Here is an 18,056-nt window from a genome sequence, read left to right on the forward strand (position 1 = left end):
ACAAGAAAAAAAATACATATGAAATTAAAATTGCTATTAAAAATAAAAAACTTAACAAATAATATCTGTTCAGTTTTTATGTGGATATTGTTTTCTTATAGTGCAGCTCACATTCAATCATTCCATATATGAGTCTAATATATAAATGCCACAGGACAGAAATTTCAAGTACATTTTCTGTCATACCTGCAGGAATGTAATAAAAAAACAACAATGCAGGAACAACCATAGGTTTTCTCAATATTGTTGGGCAATAACATTGTTCTCAGTGTACAAAGAAGGCCAAAAGGTTGATGCAAAAAGCATGCCAAAAAAAAAAGCATTTTCAAATTTATCTAGATTCATCTCGCCACATGGAGTACAAGCTATATTATGAAAATACTCATAAGCAAATTATAGTGATTTACCAAACATTTTAATTTTTTAAATAAACAAGTAACATCTAAGAAATAATTTAGGTAAAAGGGCAGTATAATTATAATGACGCTCCCAGATACTGCTACAAAACCATAAAAGATAGAGAAAATAAAATAAGACCGTGCTTTCGATCATTTCATTGCCTCCAGAAGATCCAGATGTTGCAATATTATGTTAAAAATGGGTCTTGTGGAATTTTCTCAGTTTTAAGAAGGGGGAATGTGTTAAGGTAACAGGACTGAAAAACCTGGGGACACTACTAAAATGTGTATTTTATCCAGAGTATTATACATTTATTTTGAAATAAATGTATTTAAAGCACAAATGGGATGAGGAGGTACACACACAAACGAATTTATAACTTAAAGTTCAAAACTTTGACAATATTTGATTTCTTGATAATTTTATATTTTATATAATGATTTTATAATTTCAAAATATATAGCAAAAAGTAGAAATGTATGACTAATAACAAGCCAATAAGTACTCCTCTGCTGCCATCTTCTGGTTATAATGGTAATTCGGTGTATTTTTTACATGTACATAAGCGTTTACATAAACTATATTTTGGAGATCCCATTAAAAATGACATTTAAATTGGAGCATTTAAGTGCTGGAAATAGTTGTATGGAATACTTGAAAAGTGTTTGAATTTCTCTCTAAAAAGGTTGTAAAAACCCTTAAATTTATTATGTAATTTCTGCTATAACACCACAGTTAAGTTACAATTTGAATGATTCTAACTAGCTCTCACAGCAAACTTATTCATTCTGCGGCGAGTTCAAATGCTTATCTCTAGATCTCGCAGGGCTGTGCAGTAACAGCTTCGCAACACCAACATTGGTTCCCAGCTAGTAAACCTGTTCTGAGCTTGGTAAACCACTTTGCTTGTGCTGAGCTCAATTATTTATCTTGATTCTTGAACCGTAACCATTGTGTAGCTTCTGTCACTTTTGTCCAAATTGACGCTGGTTAGGTTGTCGTAGTCATCCAGGAAGAGCCGCTTGACATTACAGATCCTAGTCGCAATTTCACAGATTTTCTGCCACATCCACACTTTTTCATCACCATGTCCTGTTTCTTCTGGAACAGCGGGATTAGGAGCATCCCCTCCTACTGACGAGCCTGTGAGATGATGTCTTCTCCAAGACCCAAACCAGAGCCATCAGCAGATCAGACATACTGTGGTATCTGTCAAGGGAGGACAAATGTGCAGGTCATTCTTCATAACCTTCTAATCTGCTTATGTAGATGCACAAAAAACTGGATTCAGATGCAAACTCAACATATCCAGTTCTAAGATTAAAAATTTGATCAAATCTCAAACCCAAAGAGATATTCTTTATAAAAGTTAAGACTCGTGCAAGCCTTCCTAAAAAGCCTCATTAAACCACGCCCCCACATGTCTACTTCACCGTGTTGGAAGATTTGCATAACACCACGCAAATGTTTACGGAAAGGCGGCGTAACTTCTCGCTGTAGTATTGTTGCCGCCACCACCATGTCTTGGAGATGCTGTGTATTTCTAAACATGGTAAGGGGCGTAACATTTCTGTCACATGCTTGAGGTATTCAGCCAATCACAAAGCACTGGATAGCTGGCCAATCAGAGTATACAGTTCTCCTTTTCTTTTGTTCTTTGATTTACATCAGTGACAGACTTAAGCAGTTTCACTTTAAAATTGGCGCTATTTACCGAATTTCCCGCACTATAAGGCGCACCGGATTATAAAGCGCACCTTCAATGAATGGCCTATTTTAGAACTGTTTTCATATATAGGGCGCACCGGATTATAAGGTGCATAGAATAGAAGATACTGCATTCAAACGTTTGACTGGGTTTGTGTTATGCATTCACTAGATGGAGCTGTGCTAAAGGGAATGTCAACATTTTGACAGAGTGCCTTGATCCATATATAAGGCGCTCCGGATTATAAGGCGCACTGTCATTTTTTAAGAAAATTAAAGGCTTTTAAGTGCACCTTATAGTGCGGAAAATACGGTATTTTTTTTTTTAAAATGATGCACATAATGCGGATCTTACGCATATCTTCTCCAAACTCTTAACAGTCATTTAAAACTTTATAACTCATTTAAGACTATGCTTACAAGGTTACATGCTAAAACCGCGTGTTTTTACATAATTGTATGTTTTAGTCTGTTGAAGCGCTACTGCTGCACTGTCTAAAGAGGCTCGGCGTCTGCGTACAGCAGAATTAGCAACCTTTCATATGATGTTCCTAAAAAGAATTTGTATTTGGTGTAATTAAACATATTTATGCAGTTTAAGGTTCAAAAAACACATTAAAAACACGTTTCTCCTCTATGCCCCGACTTCTGAAACGCATCAATTTTTACAAGGCTCATCATTCTGAAAAGTGAGGTGTGCTGTGATTGGTTAGCTATCCAATTCACGATGACCAATCACGATGATCTTGACTTCGGAAAAGATTATTTTATTCGCTTACATCAGGAAAAACATGGACGTAGTGTCTGTGACGTCACCCGTAGACTCCTGAAGAGCGTTTTTGAAGCTCAAAGTGTGCAGAGCGGGCCGTCGCCACCTTGGCAGTTCGTCACCACGCGACTTTCCCGGACAATCTAAATTGGGCAAAAAGGCGGTGTCAGCAGCGGCAATCCACCTGTCAGTCAAGTGGCCACGCACTTAACTATGCAGAACTTTAAGGCTAAATATAATTTAAACGGATGAGTTATAAAAAAAATTCACCCCCCTCACAGTTGTCATGAAGGGTAAAATTAGCTATATAGACCAAAATTATTTTTTTAACCAGGCTGTAAAAGTTTTTTCTTCTATAAAGTTGGGCATTTTAACATGGGGAGTCTATGGGATTGACTCCCTTTTGCCGCCAGCCTCAAGCGGCCAGTCGATGAATTACAGTTTTAGTCACTTCCTTCCTTATTCTTAGGGTGCTTTCACACTTGGTTCACTTGCCTGGTCCGAACCCGAGTTCGGTTGCTTCCCCCTCCCCCTGCCCCCACTGGACTGTGTTCATATTATAATATTTGAGTCCAAACCGCGGTTCGCTTGCGTCATCAAGCCAGCAGCTGTTTAACCCGTTGCTTTGTAATGACAGCGCAGGAGAAGGCGGCAAATGCATAACATTTCTCTCTGCACTTTTATGTATTACGTTTTTGAACTGATTGTTTTGTTTATAAAGCTTCGGTAATAAAGCTAACGGCACTTGCGTCTGTCTTACGAATGTACTTCAGGCCTACCAAGCGGAGCTCTTAAAGGAACTCGATGAAGGGGAGGGTATCACACCCGAGGCCGTGAAAGAGTTACGACGAGCAACGGATTTGGCGCTATGCGCTACCAAACATACTGCTCGAGCAGTGGGCCGTTCCATGGCTGGTTTGATTACGGTCGAGCGCCACCTCTGGCTTAATCTCACTGATATCAAAGAAAAGGACAAATCTTTTCTTATGGACGCCCCTGTTTCTAAGGATGGTTTGTTCGGATAGGCTGTCACTTCGGTGGTGGAAAAATTTAGAGCAGTGAAACAGCAATCAGCCGCCTTCCACCAGCTGATTCCTCGCAGGCCCAGGGAGGTTGAACGCCGGCAGGCGCCCTCGCGTTCTCGCTCAACCTCCTCTCACCGCCAACGAGTTGCCTCACGGGAAGAGCCTTCACCTATGGCGCCCCCTCGTAAAGATTGGGGTCCTAAGGTTTTTCCACCGGCTCACCAGTGACAACGGAAGCGGTTAGACCTGAGCTCAACGGCTAATGCCTCTCGTTCTCGGGCCCCGAATAGCAGCTCCTGATGTTATCGCTGCTTGCCAGGGACTGTGCCCTCCACTAGAGAGCGCTGTTGGACCGCTTTTGTGCATCCAACCCTCTCACTGCAGTCCCCACACTCAAACACTGACTGGCTTGCCGCAAAGAGCGCCTCGAGCAGCATTGGATCGAGTTGCGGCTCCAAGGCGTTCGCGTTTTGAACTACTTAGACGATTGGCTGGTGATAGCACAATCGCAGACTCAAGCACACTCTCATCTGGATCTTGTGCTGAATCATTTAAAGGGGGGAGTGAAATGCTATTTCATGTATACTGTGTTTTTTACACTGTTAAAGAGTTGGATTCCCATGCTAAACATGGACAAAGTTTCAAAAATTAAGTTGTACGTTGTTCCAAAAATACTCCTTCCGGTTTGGCACAAGTTTCGGAAAGTTTTTTTCGAGTATGGGTCTGTTTGACGTTAGATGGAGCGGAATTTCCTTATATGGGTCCTAAGGGCACTTCTGCCGGAAGAGCGCGCGCTCCCGTAGAGCAGGGCGGAGCAGAGACATTCACTGATCAGAGCGAGAGAGCGTCGCGAAATGTCACAAAAGAAGTGTGTTTTTGGTTGCGAGGGCAAGACAACCCTGCACAGATTACCAAAAAAAAAAAAACATTAAGGGACCAGTGGACGGAGTTTATTTTTACAGATCGTCGATGGAGTTGTGCAAGTGTTTTTGTTTGTTCCCTGCATTTCGAAGATGCTTGTTTTACAAACAAGGCCCAGTTTGACGCCGGATCTGCATATCGTTTATTTAAGGATGATGCAATCCCAACGAAAAAGGGTCACGATCGTGTGTTGGAACCGCAGGCGGTGAGTAAAACTGCTTCAAATATCTCTGTGTTGTTAACTTAGCTATCGGCGCGTAAGCACATCAAGTAAACCTTGTACACCTTTAAAGAAAAAAAAAGACGACAAAGTGGAACTTAGTCATTTTCCAAAACCGCTAAGCAAATATATACAGTTTCAATACATACCACATAGAGACGTCCTGCTGTAGTCATTGCTGCTGCTGCTCTCGTTCAGTTTCAGCCTCGTGATCTGATTCTGGATCATAAATAAACGGCTGAATCTGACTGTTAGCCATGGTTTGTTTTGGATGATGGTTTTTTTTTTCCTCACGGTAATGTCACAACTTCCAAACGCTCTCAACGCAAAAGCCTACTCGCGCTCGTGATTCTTTAGCTCCGCCCACACGCCACGCCTCCAGACGCTCGTGTTTTTCCGGAAAAAATCGGCACAGACTATTTTTCTCTTATAAATATAATAAAACTAAAGACTTTTTGGAGATATGAAGGATGCAGTACTACTCTATAGGTACTCAAGATTAACAGGAGATTGAGTGAAAATGAGCATTTCACCCCCCCCCCCTTTAAACAGCCTGGGCTTACGCATGAATTTCCAGAAGAATGTTTTAATTCCCTCTCAACGGATAACCTTTCTGGGAATAGACTTGGACTCTCGCGCGATGACAGCAAAGCTATCTCTCCCGCGCGCTCAGTCGATCGGGTCATGTGTGCGTCGCTTCAAAGCGGGTCGCACGGTGACGGTGAGCTTGTGCCTCAGACTTTTAGGTCTAATGGCAGCGGCATCCCCCGTAATCCGTCTGGGATTACTTCACATGCGCCCTTTTCAGTGGTGGACGAAAAGACGGAACATTTCACCCCGTTGTCTTCCGCATCGGACAATTTCGGTGACACGGAGGTGTGTTATGTCGATAAAACTGTGGATGTCAACCGAATTTCTTCTAGCCGGTGTTCGGCTGGGAATTTGTGCTTCCCGAGAGACTGTCACGACAGATGCGTCTTTGACCGGTTGGGGAGCTGTTTGTCAAGGGCGCCCAGCCCACGGAGTGTGGACAGCGACACAACGCAGTTGGCACATAAACAGGTTAGAATTACTGGCAGTTTTTCTAGCTCTCCAGTATTTCTCGAATCTGCTGATCGGCCGTCATGTACTGCTCAGGTCAGACAACACAGCGGTTGTGTTGTATCTGAATCATCAGGGAGGATTACGTTCTCGCCCCCTGTGCAGGCTGGTGAGACATATTCTTCTTTGGTCTCAGAACAAATTCCTGTCGATCCGAGCGGTTCATGTCCCTGGACGTTTGAACTTCGGAGCGGATTTGTTATCCAGACAGACTCTGGAGCAGGGGGAATGGAGATTGCACCCCCAAACGGTGAACCTCTTATGGCAGATTTCTGGAGAAGCAAGAGTGGACTTATTCGCGTCGAACATGACTACGCATTGCCCGCTATGGTTGCCCTCCATCGCCCCTGGGCTTGGATGCGTTAGCTCACAATTGGCCCAAAACCAGCTTGTATGCTTTCCCCCCGATTCGTTTAATTCCAACGGTATTATCCAGGATACGGCTGGACAGAGTGGAACAGCTGCTGCTGGTGGCTCCGCGGTGGCACACACAGCCGTGGTTTGCGGACCTGATCAGTCTGTTAGTGGGCTCTCCATGGGAGATTCTCCTCAGACAGGATTTACTATCACAAGCACAGGGAATGATTTGGCACCCAAGGCCAGATCTATGGAAACTGTTGGCGTGGCCTTTGAGCGGAGTGAGCTAGTATGCAGCTTCTACGAGACGCTTATATGCTTTCAAGTGGAAACTGTTTACAACTTGGTGTGGAATTCGTAATATGGACCCAGTTTACTGCCCAGTGGCTTCAGTACTGGAGTTCCTTCAGGACCGTTTTTCTGATGGAGTGACGCCAGCCATTCTGAAAGTTTACGTGGCTGCCATTTCAGCTAACCACGAATATATAGATGGTGCCTCAGTGGGCCGTCATCCGCTGGTTTCTCGTTTTATACAGGGTGCGCGACGGCTGAGGCCTTTCCGCCCTGTGCGAATTCCTTCATGGGATTTATCTATTGTGTTACAAGGTTTATCAGGGCATCCGTTTGAGCCCCTGGAATCTATACCGGATAAAATCCTGACTCTGAAGACAGTTCTTCTTATGGCTTTATCCTCCCTCAAGAGAGTTGGGGATTTACAGGCTCTTTCTGTCTCACCCTCGTGCATGGAATTTGCACTGGGCTCTGTGAAGGTGTTGTTGTGTCCGAGGCCTAATTATGTCCCTAAGGTCGCTTCTAACCCCTTTCGTTTTCAACAAGTGGTCTTGGAGGCTTTACCCCCTGCTGAGGCGGGGTCAGGAGATCTAAGTCTTTGCCCTGTCAGAGCGCTAAAGACTTATGTTGATCGAACAGCCCCATGGCGTGAGTCTGACCAGCTGTTTGTCTGTTTTGGACATAAGAATAAAGGCCATGCTGTCAAAAAACAACGCATGTCCCATTGGCTGGTGGAAGCAATATCTTTAGCCTATGAGGCGCGCGGACTCGCTTCGCCCTTAGGAATTGGAGCTCATTCCACGAGAGCAGTGGCTTCTTCACGAGCTTTTCTCAGTGGATCTTCTATGGATGATATCTGTGCTGCGGCAGGATGGTCCTCACCGAGCACTTTTATCAAGTCTTACAGTCTGGATGTGAGGATGGCTCCTGGCTCCTGGCTCCCGGGTTCTCTCCGCTTGAGCAGATGCTTCCTTGGATCCCAGCTATCAGGTACGTCAGGCGTTATGGTATAGCGTTCCCATACGGTGACGTCACCGCAGCATCGAAGTGACCTATGAATGGGAACATCTTGGTTACATATGTAACCATGGTTCCCTGAATAGGGAACGAGATGCTGCGGTCCTGGCCGTTCCATACCTTGACAGCATTCTTCTACTTCATTTCATGAAATCTGAGCAAAATAGCGCGCGGCACCCAGGTATACGATGCGTGCGCATGCGTAGGGGTGGTGCCAAGTGCTATTTGGCCAATAGGATTGGCGGGATGGTATAGGGCTTCAGACATTCGTCACACCGAGGGGTGTTCCCATACGGTGACGTCACCGCAGCATCGTTCCCTATTCAGGGAACCATGGTTACATACGTAACCGAGATGTTAGCTGCCTCACTCACAGAAAGACGACAATAACGGTCATATTTTTAAATGTAGAAAAGTGCGAAACGATTCATTGTCCAGTTTCCTGAATGACAGCCAGATTAACCAATCATGATCAAAGTAATAAAATAAAACTACCAATAGGAGTTGTTTCAGTGTGATAAAGTATTTAGTTTAGCGAAATGTATTTAGTTTTATTGTTGTTAATGATGATAATATTTAACATAAACCCTTTAGATTTTAGAATAGGTATCATGACTAAAATATTTTAAAATGCTATTAAGATAATAATAATCTTAAATAATTTAATATAAATAATTTAAAAGTTTGTTAACCTTTTTCAACCATTTAGCATTAAACATTTTTAACGTTGTTTCGTTAAAACAACTGACCTTATTTCAATCATATTTCAACGTTGAAAGTTGGTCATGTGCTGGAAGTTTTTCAACCATTCGGCTTTAAACGTTTAATCAATGTTGTTTCAATGTTGAAACCACAACTGACCTTATTTCAACCATTTTTCAACCTTGAAGGTCGGTCATGTGCCGACTGGGAGAAAACGCGTAAAGCTTAAAATAATGCCAAGTAACAATACATCTTACCTCAGAATAAGCATTTGATGTCCATAAGCTCATCAGTGAGCTAGAAAATAACTATAAATAGAAGCATTTTGCATATTCATATTTTCAGTTAACCCATTGTAAGAAACAAATACAAGGAGCTAAAGATAAAACTCAACATGAATTACGTCACTGGATGAGTGCAAGACATATGACATCATTTATAGGATGGATTGAGGAGGAGCCCAAACTACAAGATGGATTAAAATACTGATAAAGACCAGAAAAGATGAGACATTAAACACATAACAATATGACTGAAATGTTAATAAAAACAAACAAACAACTAACACACATTTATTCTGTGGCAATAACAATAAAAAAAGCATATAAAACATTAAATAAATAGCCAACCTCTATGTGAATATCGTGTCTTCTCTTTGGATATACTGAAGAAGTGGCCTATAAGAAGTCTGCTTCTGGAAGAACCAGATGAGCCTATGATTCCAGAGTCGTACCACTTAAATACATTTAGTTAAAACTTAATACTTAAAAGCAGTCATATGACAGACATTTGAAAACAGTGAGGCTGGTGAAGACCAGCTTCTGATGAAGATGATGATGATGATGAATATTACTCATCAGAAGAGTGAAGCTCAGCGCATAAACGTGCACTTGAAAAGTAGTGCATAAGAAATTAATATGCATTTTTTCCAATGAGGTGACTGGAAAAAAAATGTCTCAGATAATCTGAGTTAATCATGAGGTGTTGCCCACCGTAACATTACAGACAAACTGACAATTTTTTTGGTCAATATACCACTGCACTGTTACTTTTCTTAAACACAAAAATAGACTTTTATCGCCATCTTGTGTTAAACTAAATATCGTTATAGTACTCGATACTCGATATAGTATTCTTTACAACTTAACCAAAGATCCAGTGGTCCACCATGCAGATGACAGCCAGGAATTGTGTTTTCTGACATTTATTTGTGCCTGATTTCATCGCTGGGGAGATACATTACAACATTTTGAGATCACATTTTGTAAAAAATGTGTGTGTGTGTGTGTGTGTGTGTGTGTGTGTGTGAGAGAGATACTCTATATATATTTAGTCATGTGAAAAAGTTAGGACACCCTCTTAAACTCCATAGTTTTCCATATCAGGACATAAAAAAATATATATCTGGTCCTTGACAGGACTTTACGATTTGGAAAATAAAACCTCAGATAAACAACAACACATGACATATTGCACCATGCAATTGTTTATTTAACTAAATAAATAAATAAAGACAAAATGGAAAAACCATTTGTGACAATGTTAGCAAACTCTTTCTACTGACATGGGAATGAAGAGGGAAAGTAGCAGTCAGTCACTTCTAATTAAAAGCCTTTGATTAACTGATCTTCACAAAGTGTGAGCACACTAGCAGCACAGTTTAGGTTTGCAAAGTTGCATCTAAACAAACCATAAGACTTCTAGAACATTGTCCTTTGAACAGATGAGACCAAGGTGGAGCACAAACACCTCATACAAAAAGTCACACATGTTAGTGGAGAGGTGATGATTTGGGCTTGGTTTGTAACCACAGGACCTGGACACCCTACAGTCATTGAATCAACCATGAACCCCTGTGTCCCAAAATATTCTAGAGTCAAGTGAGGACATCCGTCTAACAGCTAAAGCTTGGCCAAGATTGGGTGATGCAACAGCACAATGATCCCAAGGCTGAAAATAAAAGAGTCGAGGGGTTGCAGCTATCCAAAGTATGAAATGCTGTGGCGAGAGCTGTGCAACAAATGCCCTCAAACCTGAATAAACTGGAGCAACGTTGTAAAGAAGAGTGGGACGAAATTCCTCCAGAACATTCTGAGAGACTGATTAAGTCATACAGAAAATGATTAATTTAAGTTATACACACACACACACACACACCGTACCTCTAAAGTAGAAAAGTAAAGGTTCAGAATGAGAATCTACTGTATGTTCCAGTAGGTGGCGGAACTTTTGAATAATACTGATAAAATAAGATTTTCTCCAAAATTTCAGTAGGCCTGCTTGTTTAAATTTTTAAACAGAAAAATGTACATCATGTAAATGGAAATTTTTGGGCAGCTGTGATGATGAGGTGTTCAAAGGTTCAAAGCCTTGAAAGAAACATACATAAACTACAATGCTGCAGAAGTGTAACGATTGATCACAGGAAACGAGAGATCCAAATGCAGTGTGTTTAATGGGGTAATCCAAAATCAAAATCCAAAACAGCCTAGAAGTCAATAACGAGGAAAGCAGAAGTCCATGCATCAGTGTAGCAGAACCTGATTTTACCAAGTGAGACATGTTCCTGGGACAACATCTTTGTTGTCCCTGGAACAGCATTGTGATTAACCAATCAGATTTGAAGAACCAGTTTATAGATTTTGTGAAGTTTACGCTTAAAATCACTGTTTGGTGCTTGTACATTAGTGTCATTCATCTATCATTTCCCCTGATTTTAGGGATTACTCATGGTTATGGTTAGGTTTAGGTGTAGGGATATGGTTAAGAATATATTTTTGGAGTAAAATGTTGTTCCAGGGTCAACAAAATATGTTGGCCCAGGAACACCTCTAACTCAGCAAAATCAGGACGTGCCATCAGTGTATGTAACATCAGTTTACTCCGTGGAGGATGATGCAAACATGTTTATCTTCAAGTCAATCTTAAAGAGATCAAACTAGATTCTTAAAAATTCTCCTGAAGATTCCATTTCCCATCTCAAGGGATCATCACAGGATCATCTCAATTGATCCATTTAGAATTGGTTTCAAATGATCCTGTAGCTCAATTGGTAGAGCACTGTGCTGTCAAACGCAATGTTGGGGGTTTGAATCCCCGGGAACACATGATAGGTAAAAATTTATAGCCTGAATGCACTGTAAGTCGCTTTGGATAAAAGCGTCTGCTAAATGCATAAATATATAATAAATTATAAGGACTATAAATCCATTATGATTTTTGGAGCTATAAGTAAAACATTCTCAGTATTGTGGTACAACAAGTGGCTTTTATCACTTCACCTCTGCAACAATGAAAGTGACATCTAGTTCATTCACCTCTAACCGCTCCAAGGGCTTGCTATAAAGAAATAAAACCCACCTCTCTGTCTGCCCAAGCAAACATACACATATGTGACAGGTTCTTGACCGACGGGTCAGCGGCTGTGTCCCTCTCATCAGTATCCTGCGGCACTAACATGACAAGGCTGGAGCAAGGCTATCCAAACACCGAGCAGAAAATGGTCTTAAAGAACATTACCATTCATAACCAGTGTCTAGAATGACTTTTACTTTGGCTAATTAATTTATTGCCTGCATTGATCTCAAGATTAGTTCTTTAGAAAAATACACTGTATTTCCCAGATGGCCTAGCCCCAGATTTGTACAAAAGAAACTCCAAATGTTCATTAAAAAAATAAATATATATACAATAAATTCAGCTTCACCTAATTATGTAAAGAATATGAGCTGCTAACTCATTCCCTCATCTTCTAAAACCAGATTGCACTGTAAAATGGAAAGTAATCACATGAGTGTATCTCCTCCCATTTGAACTTTGGAAACCCTCTGCCGTGGCGTTCCCAACATGAGTAGTCATTCTTTCTGTTCTACACCACGTCTGCCTCTCAAACTGTGCTCTTCAGGTAAGTTGATATCATACATGTAAAAAAAAAAATTAATAAGCATCCGTATGGATCATACAGAAGCTCTGTGATATTTTTATGCCTTTGGTTTATTCTTATGATAAGAAATGCTGATCAGAATTATTGAATGGAATTGTTTTGGTTCGATAATGCTCATTTTAAAATATTATTGTACTGTAACATTGTTATGGCTTTTAATTGTTTTATACACTGTGAAACTTTTCTGTACTTTTCTGTCTATACTTAAACTTTAACTTCAGTTCAATTGATTCTGAAAATTTTAAGCATAATCAAAATGGCTTTTATTTCAGATTAAACTATATTAAACCAACTTAATGAAAAGTCAAGCTGAATCTCATACAGCTTAAAATATGTTGAAATTGGTTGAATTATTTTGATAACAGTAATGGAAAAACATATGTTACATTAAAAACATACAATTTAGTTAATGATGTAAAATCCACTGCTGCTTTATATAGGATTGTCTATTAATGCAATTACATCAGAACTAACTATAATTGAATTACAGAAAATAATAGGAGTAATCCCTTACTTTACATTCAAGGGAAATTGAATTACTGTAATTAATAACACCTAACACTGATAGGGACAAAAATGCTAAATAAAAAAGAAAATGATAATTTAAACTTTATATATCTTTACTAAGGTAGTAAACACACACACAAAGACAAAATGGAAAGCAAAAATTGTGTAACACTGAGGTGGGTGAGATTCGACATCTGGTTTTTGTCAAGGCATGATATCTCATTCTCTCATTAGGAAAGGTTAAAATATTGCACCATGATTTGCACCGTTGCATCTTTAGTCAAGCTGACAACATGTTCAGACATTGCATGTGTGGGGGAGAAATTCTCCAAAATCAAAGCCCAAGGCTAATGAAACTTGATATGCTGTTTTTTTACTGTTTTAATACATGTGGATGTATTAACACCTTGCATTGTGTCTTGTGTTTAAGCAGACTCTGTATTACAAGAGCGATGCTGCTGTTATGGATAGGACTATCTCTCACATGGTCTGGTATAGTACACTCTTAACCTCATAAAATTAACTGAGTAAATCTAATGATAGAAGAATAAATCCTGGCAAGTACTTGTCCACGGCTGTGCTTCCCAAAAGCATTATATATAAATACACTCTGAGAAAAACAGAATAATTCTATCAGTGGAATAGCACGCTTTCAAAAGTTACTAAAAGGCACACTTTAACTACTACTATGTACTTTTAAAGTACTAATATGAACCATTAAGGAGTGGATAAGGTACAAATATATATCTTAACTTGTGCCTTAGGGCAGTGGTGTCCACAGACCTCCCGAGGGGAAGGGGCGAAATGGCGTTACGAGGGCACAATCGCGGACTGTTTGGGGTTTTGGAGTTTTTTTGTTTTGTTTAGTTTTTTGAAATATCATAATTTTATCACGATTCTTAGTCATGTTGGTTTTTCTATTTTGCAGGCTGTTCGAGCATCACAGCCAAACTTATTTCCCTATTATAAAGCCTTTTAAGGTCACAAAATATGAAATAGTATGACAGATATTTAGGCCGAAGTGCATGGGTGAAGATAAAAATTGTTGCTTTTATTTTATCTTTGTTATTAAAAAAATTAGAACAAAGATACACATTACAAATACAGATAGTATACAAATAAAGTGTTTTATTTCCAGGTACAATAGGTGTATTTAGCAGGAGCATTAAAAAAATTGATTCATGATAAAGCAACTGTGTTAAAGTTTTTCAGTCAAGAGTATTGAGTGATCTTTCTCTGTGTGTTTGGAGTTTTATTAACATCAAAGGAATAATTCACCCGAAAAAATAAATAGCGTTTTATTTTTTTATACCTTCATGTACTCACTCAAAAGTTGTTTTAAACCTGAATAAGTTTCCTTCTTCTACTGAACATAAACACTATTTTGAAGAAGGTGGAAAACCAAACAATTGCTGGTTCCCAGTGACATCCACAGTGGTTTCAAAAGAATCAAAGTCAATGTGGACCTGCAACTGTTTAGTTACACAGATTCTTCAAAATATCTTATTTTGTCTGCAACACAAGAAAGAAGTTAATATAGGTTTGGAACAACATGTGAGTGAATAAACAATGACACTAATTACATTTTAGGGTGAACTATCCCTTTTACTACAGTCGGCAGCATGAAGCCTACTGTCCCTTTAAGACCTGCAAGCATCTGATATACAGACATGCATCTGTTTCTTTCAGTTGTTTACTTTCATTTTAGACATATACAACTGAGTCTATACATAAACCTTGTGTGTTTTGACAGTATTAACACAAAACATATCTTAGTTCGGTAATCAGGCACAGTTTAAAGGGCTTTTTTGTTTTCGTGTGCGCGCTTTGAGTGTGATCAGAAAAACCACATGTCAGAACAGCACACGAATGAAACGTTTAAATAACCAGTAAGGCTTTAAAGCAGATGCAAAAAAATAATTTTTTTTGAATAAGTGTAGTGTCCCGTGAGAGTAGCCAAACTCATAGTCTATGGTTAACACTGATGTTAATGTACTGTAACTTATGTCGCAGTATATTTTTTTGGTGGCGCCAGAACTGCAGCGATGTGCAGAACAATACAAAGATATTTCTTCAAAAGCTGATCGTGGAGACATTTTTATTGTCATATATATATATTTATATTTATATATATTTATAATTATATGTGACCCTGGACCACAAGAAAAAGAGGCAATTTTTCGAAATTGAGATATATACATCATCCGAAAAGCTGAATAAATCAGACAGCAAATGGAAATCTGGAATCTGAGGGTGCAAAAAATATTATAAAATATAAATAAAATCACCTTTAAAGTTGTCCATATGAAGTTCTTAGCAATGCAATTACTATTCAAAAATGAAGTTTTGATATTTTTACAGAAGGACATTTACAAAATATCTTCATGGAACATGATCTTTACTTAATATCCTAATGATTTTTGGCATAAAATAAATTGATAATTTTGACCCATACAATGTATTTTTAGCTATTGCTACAAATATACCCCAGTGACGTAAGACTGGTTTTATGCTCTAGAATTACATATAAAGATAAAATATACAAAATGAATTAAGATTTGTAATATGCTAAAAGTTGTTTTCCCCCCCAAAGGCACAATCGGGTTTACGATCCACAGCATGAAGGCAGGTCTGTGTCTAGAGGACTCGTCTGAAGGAGTTGTTAAGTTAAGGTCATGCAGTCTAGACTCTGTCCTGCAGCAGTGGAAGTGGACAGATCACTGGTTCCTGGTAAACACAGGCACCCTGAGGTGTCTTTCTGCCATCCACACTGACCCAGTCCAGACTATCGCTTGTGATTCTGGTGAACATGTCAAATGGCATTGCAAAGCTCAACAGCTCATCAGTCTGCAAAACTCTCTGGTATTGAGCAATGAGGGAGGAAAACTCAGACTGAACGCAGGTCAACATGACACCTGGAAATCTCTGGATGCAGGTGACATCTGCCAGAATAAACTGAGTGAGTAGAGGCATAAAAAACAAGTAATCATTACTAATATTTATTTAATACTTTATTTTGAATTATGTGTCTGAATTGTCATGTTCACTTTATCTGGGTTGACATATACTCCCAATGCTACATTTATTTGATCACTTATTCTACTATTTAAAATAACTGCTTTCTATTTTAAAATCAATCTAAAAAGCTCACTTTCTGCTCAAAAAACACCCTTGATGTATTGAAACACAATAACAATAAATAAAATAACATTATTGATGTATTTTTGATCAATGTAATGCTCATTTACTGAGTAAAAGTATTGAATTCAATCAATTCTCTGTATGTATGTACCGTACATGTGGAAGAATTGACAATAAAGCAGACTTGACTTGATTAATTTCTAAATAACACTGACCCTAATTGTTTAAACAAAAATTTAATAATTGTCACTTATAATCTACAAGAATGTATATTTCACCCTAAAATCAAAAATAAATCAATGTGAAAAGAAACTCCGCTGACCTTCTTCGCTTCGTCTCTTTTGTTGTATTATGCTGTGATATATATATCTCATCTTCATCGATTCTCACAGGATCCAGAAGAGAAAGTGATTTAGAGGCCGATGAGTTTGACTTTGCTGAAGGGCCGCCTAAACAAGGAATGACAGAGGCACAAATGAAGTTTTTACAGTGGTATTACCGCACAGAGGACCGTGAGTGTGGAAAGCTTGCATTTACTCTGCTGTCCTGTTTTATTTATGTTTACATAATTTCATTTCCCCATGTATGAAATGGCCTGAATGACTTGGAGGTTGCTGTGAGAAAAAAATTATGCACTTTGTATCACAGTAATACTCACAAATGGTTCAATGCCGTTCTTTTGTTTAACAGCAACATCGTGGAAGTTTGGCATGCTAGCATTTGCGTCTCTGGGTATTCTGATTGGTGCGATGCTGTTAGTCATGGGCATGATGGCTAATAGGTTAGTGGCACACATGAGTAATACAAAATAACTGTAGTTACCAAAGGGGAGGTTTATAGTTTTAGAAGTGCTACTCCTCGGGGAAAATATCAGTAATAAATTGTTTCAAGAGATCACAAAAGTGCAACTAAATCTGCCAAGATACCATATATACATTATATATATATATATATATATATATATATATATATATATATATATATATATATATATATATATATATATATATATATATATATATATATATATATGTATGTATGTATACACTAAATAGCAAATCCCAGCTGCTTGACTTTTATTTGAAATATATATAGAGAGAGAGAAAGAGAGAGAGAGATCATGGAATATTCTTACATAACTTCCATTTCTGCTTCGTATACAGGAACAGGAAGCGAATAGCCAAATACAAAGCAGCCTCAAAAGCCACAGCGGTGGAACCTGAAATGGAGGAACTGCAGGCCATCGTCACTGATAAGGTCACAGAGGTCAAGGAGGAAAAAAAACATTTTACCCCATCTGAACCAATTACTACACATAACTGCCATAGGGAATGGGATTGGGAAGATAGCAAAGCCTCAGAGGGACTGAAGCCCGGAGAAATTGTGGTGACCTGGAAGGACGGGAATGTGTCTACTCTGTATCCTGAACCTGCGGAGGAAGGACAAGGGGAAGAGGACGTCCACAACACAAATGCAGAGTCTCTGTCACAAAACTCCTCCCAAGTAATAGCTTCATCTGAGACAACTGCATTATAAGTCCTATTGTTTGTGATCATTTTAACACTTTATTCAAGATGGCATCGGATTGGTTGATAGACTGTTGTAGAGTCAACCCAGGACTGTGACCACACCCACGTGATTCAATTTAGCGGTCAATCAAAATATATATTTTTTCTTTTACATTGGCAGCCAAAAATGTTTAAATGTTTTAAAAGAAATTACATAGCGAACAGTTATTTTAAATGCTTATAATATTACTGCTGTACTGTATTTTGTTTTAATAAATGGTGCGCATTAGAGATTTCTTTCAAAAACATTAAAGGCATTAAAAAAATCTGCCATTTAATAACTGCCACTGTATATTATTACACTTGGTTTCCCTAAGCTAACAAATAGCCTTACAGCCTTGGGTCAACCAACCATTTTTATGATTACACAATATATTTACACATATTC

The 18,056-nt window shown here is 39.0% G+C and overlaps 1 protein-coding gene across 1 annotated transcript; it reads left to right on the top strand.

Moving 5' to 3' along the window:
• Positions 1-11,988: 11,988 nt before the first annotated feature.
• LOC132117804 (uncharacterized) lies at positions 11,989-17,899 on the top strand. The gene is made up of 6 exons (XM_059527115.1): positions 11,989-12,413; positions 13,393-13,451; positions 15,553-15,918; positions 16,493-16,612; positions 16,791-16,881; positions 17,264-17,899. The coding sequence occupies exons 2-6, from the start codon at positions 13,412-13,414 to the stop codon at positions 17,634-17,636; spliced, it is 990 nt and encodes a 329-aa protein (XP_059383098.1). The 5' UTR covers positions 11,989-12,413; positions 13,393-13,411; the 3' UTR covers positions 17,637-17,899.
• Positions 17,900-18,056: the final 157 nt, after the last annotated feature.

The sequence above is a fragment of the Carassius carassius genome, chromosome 3 (genome assembly GCF_963082965.1).
Source record: "Carassius carassius chromosome 3, fCarCar2.1, whole genome shotgun sequence".
Taxonomy (NCBI): domain Eukaryota; kingdom Metazoa; phylum Chordata; class Actinopteri; order Cypriniformes; family Cyprinidae; genus Carassius; species Carassius carassius.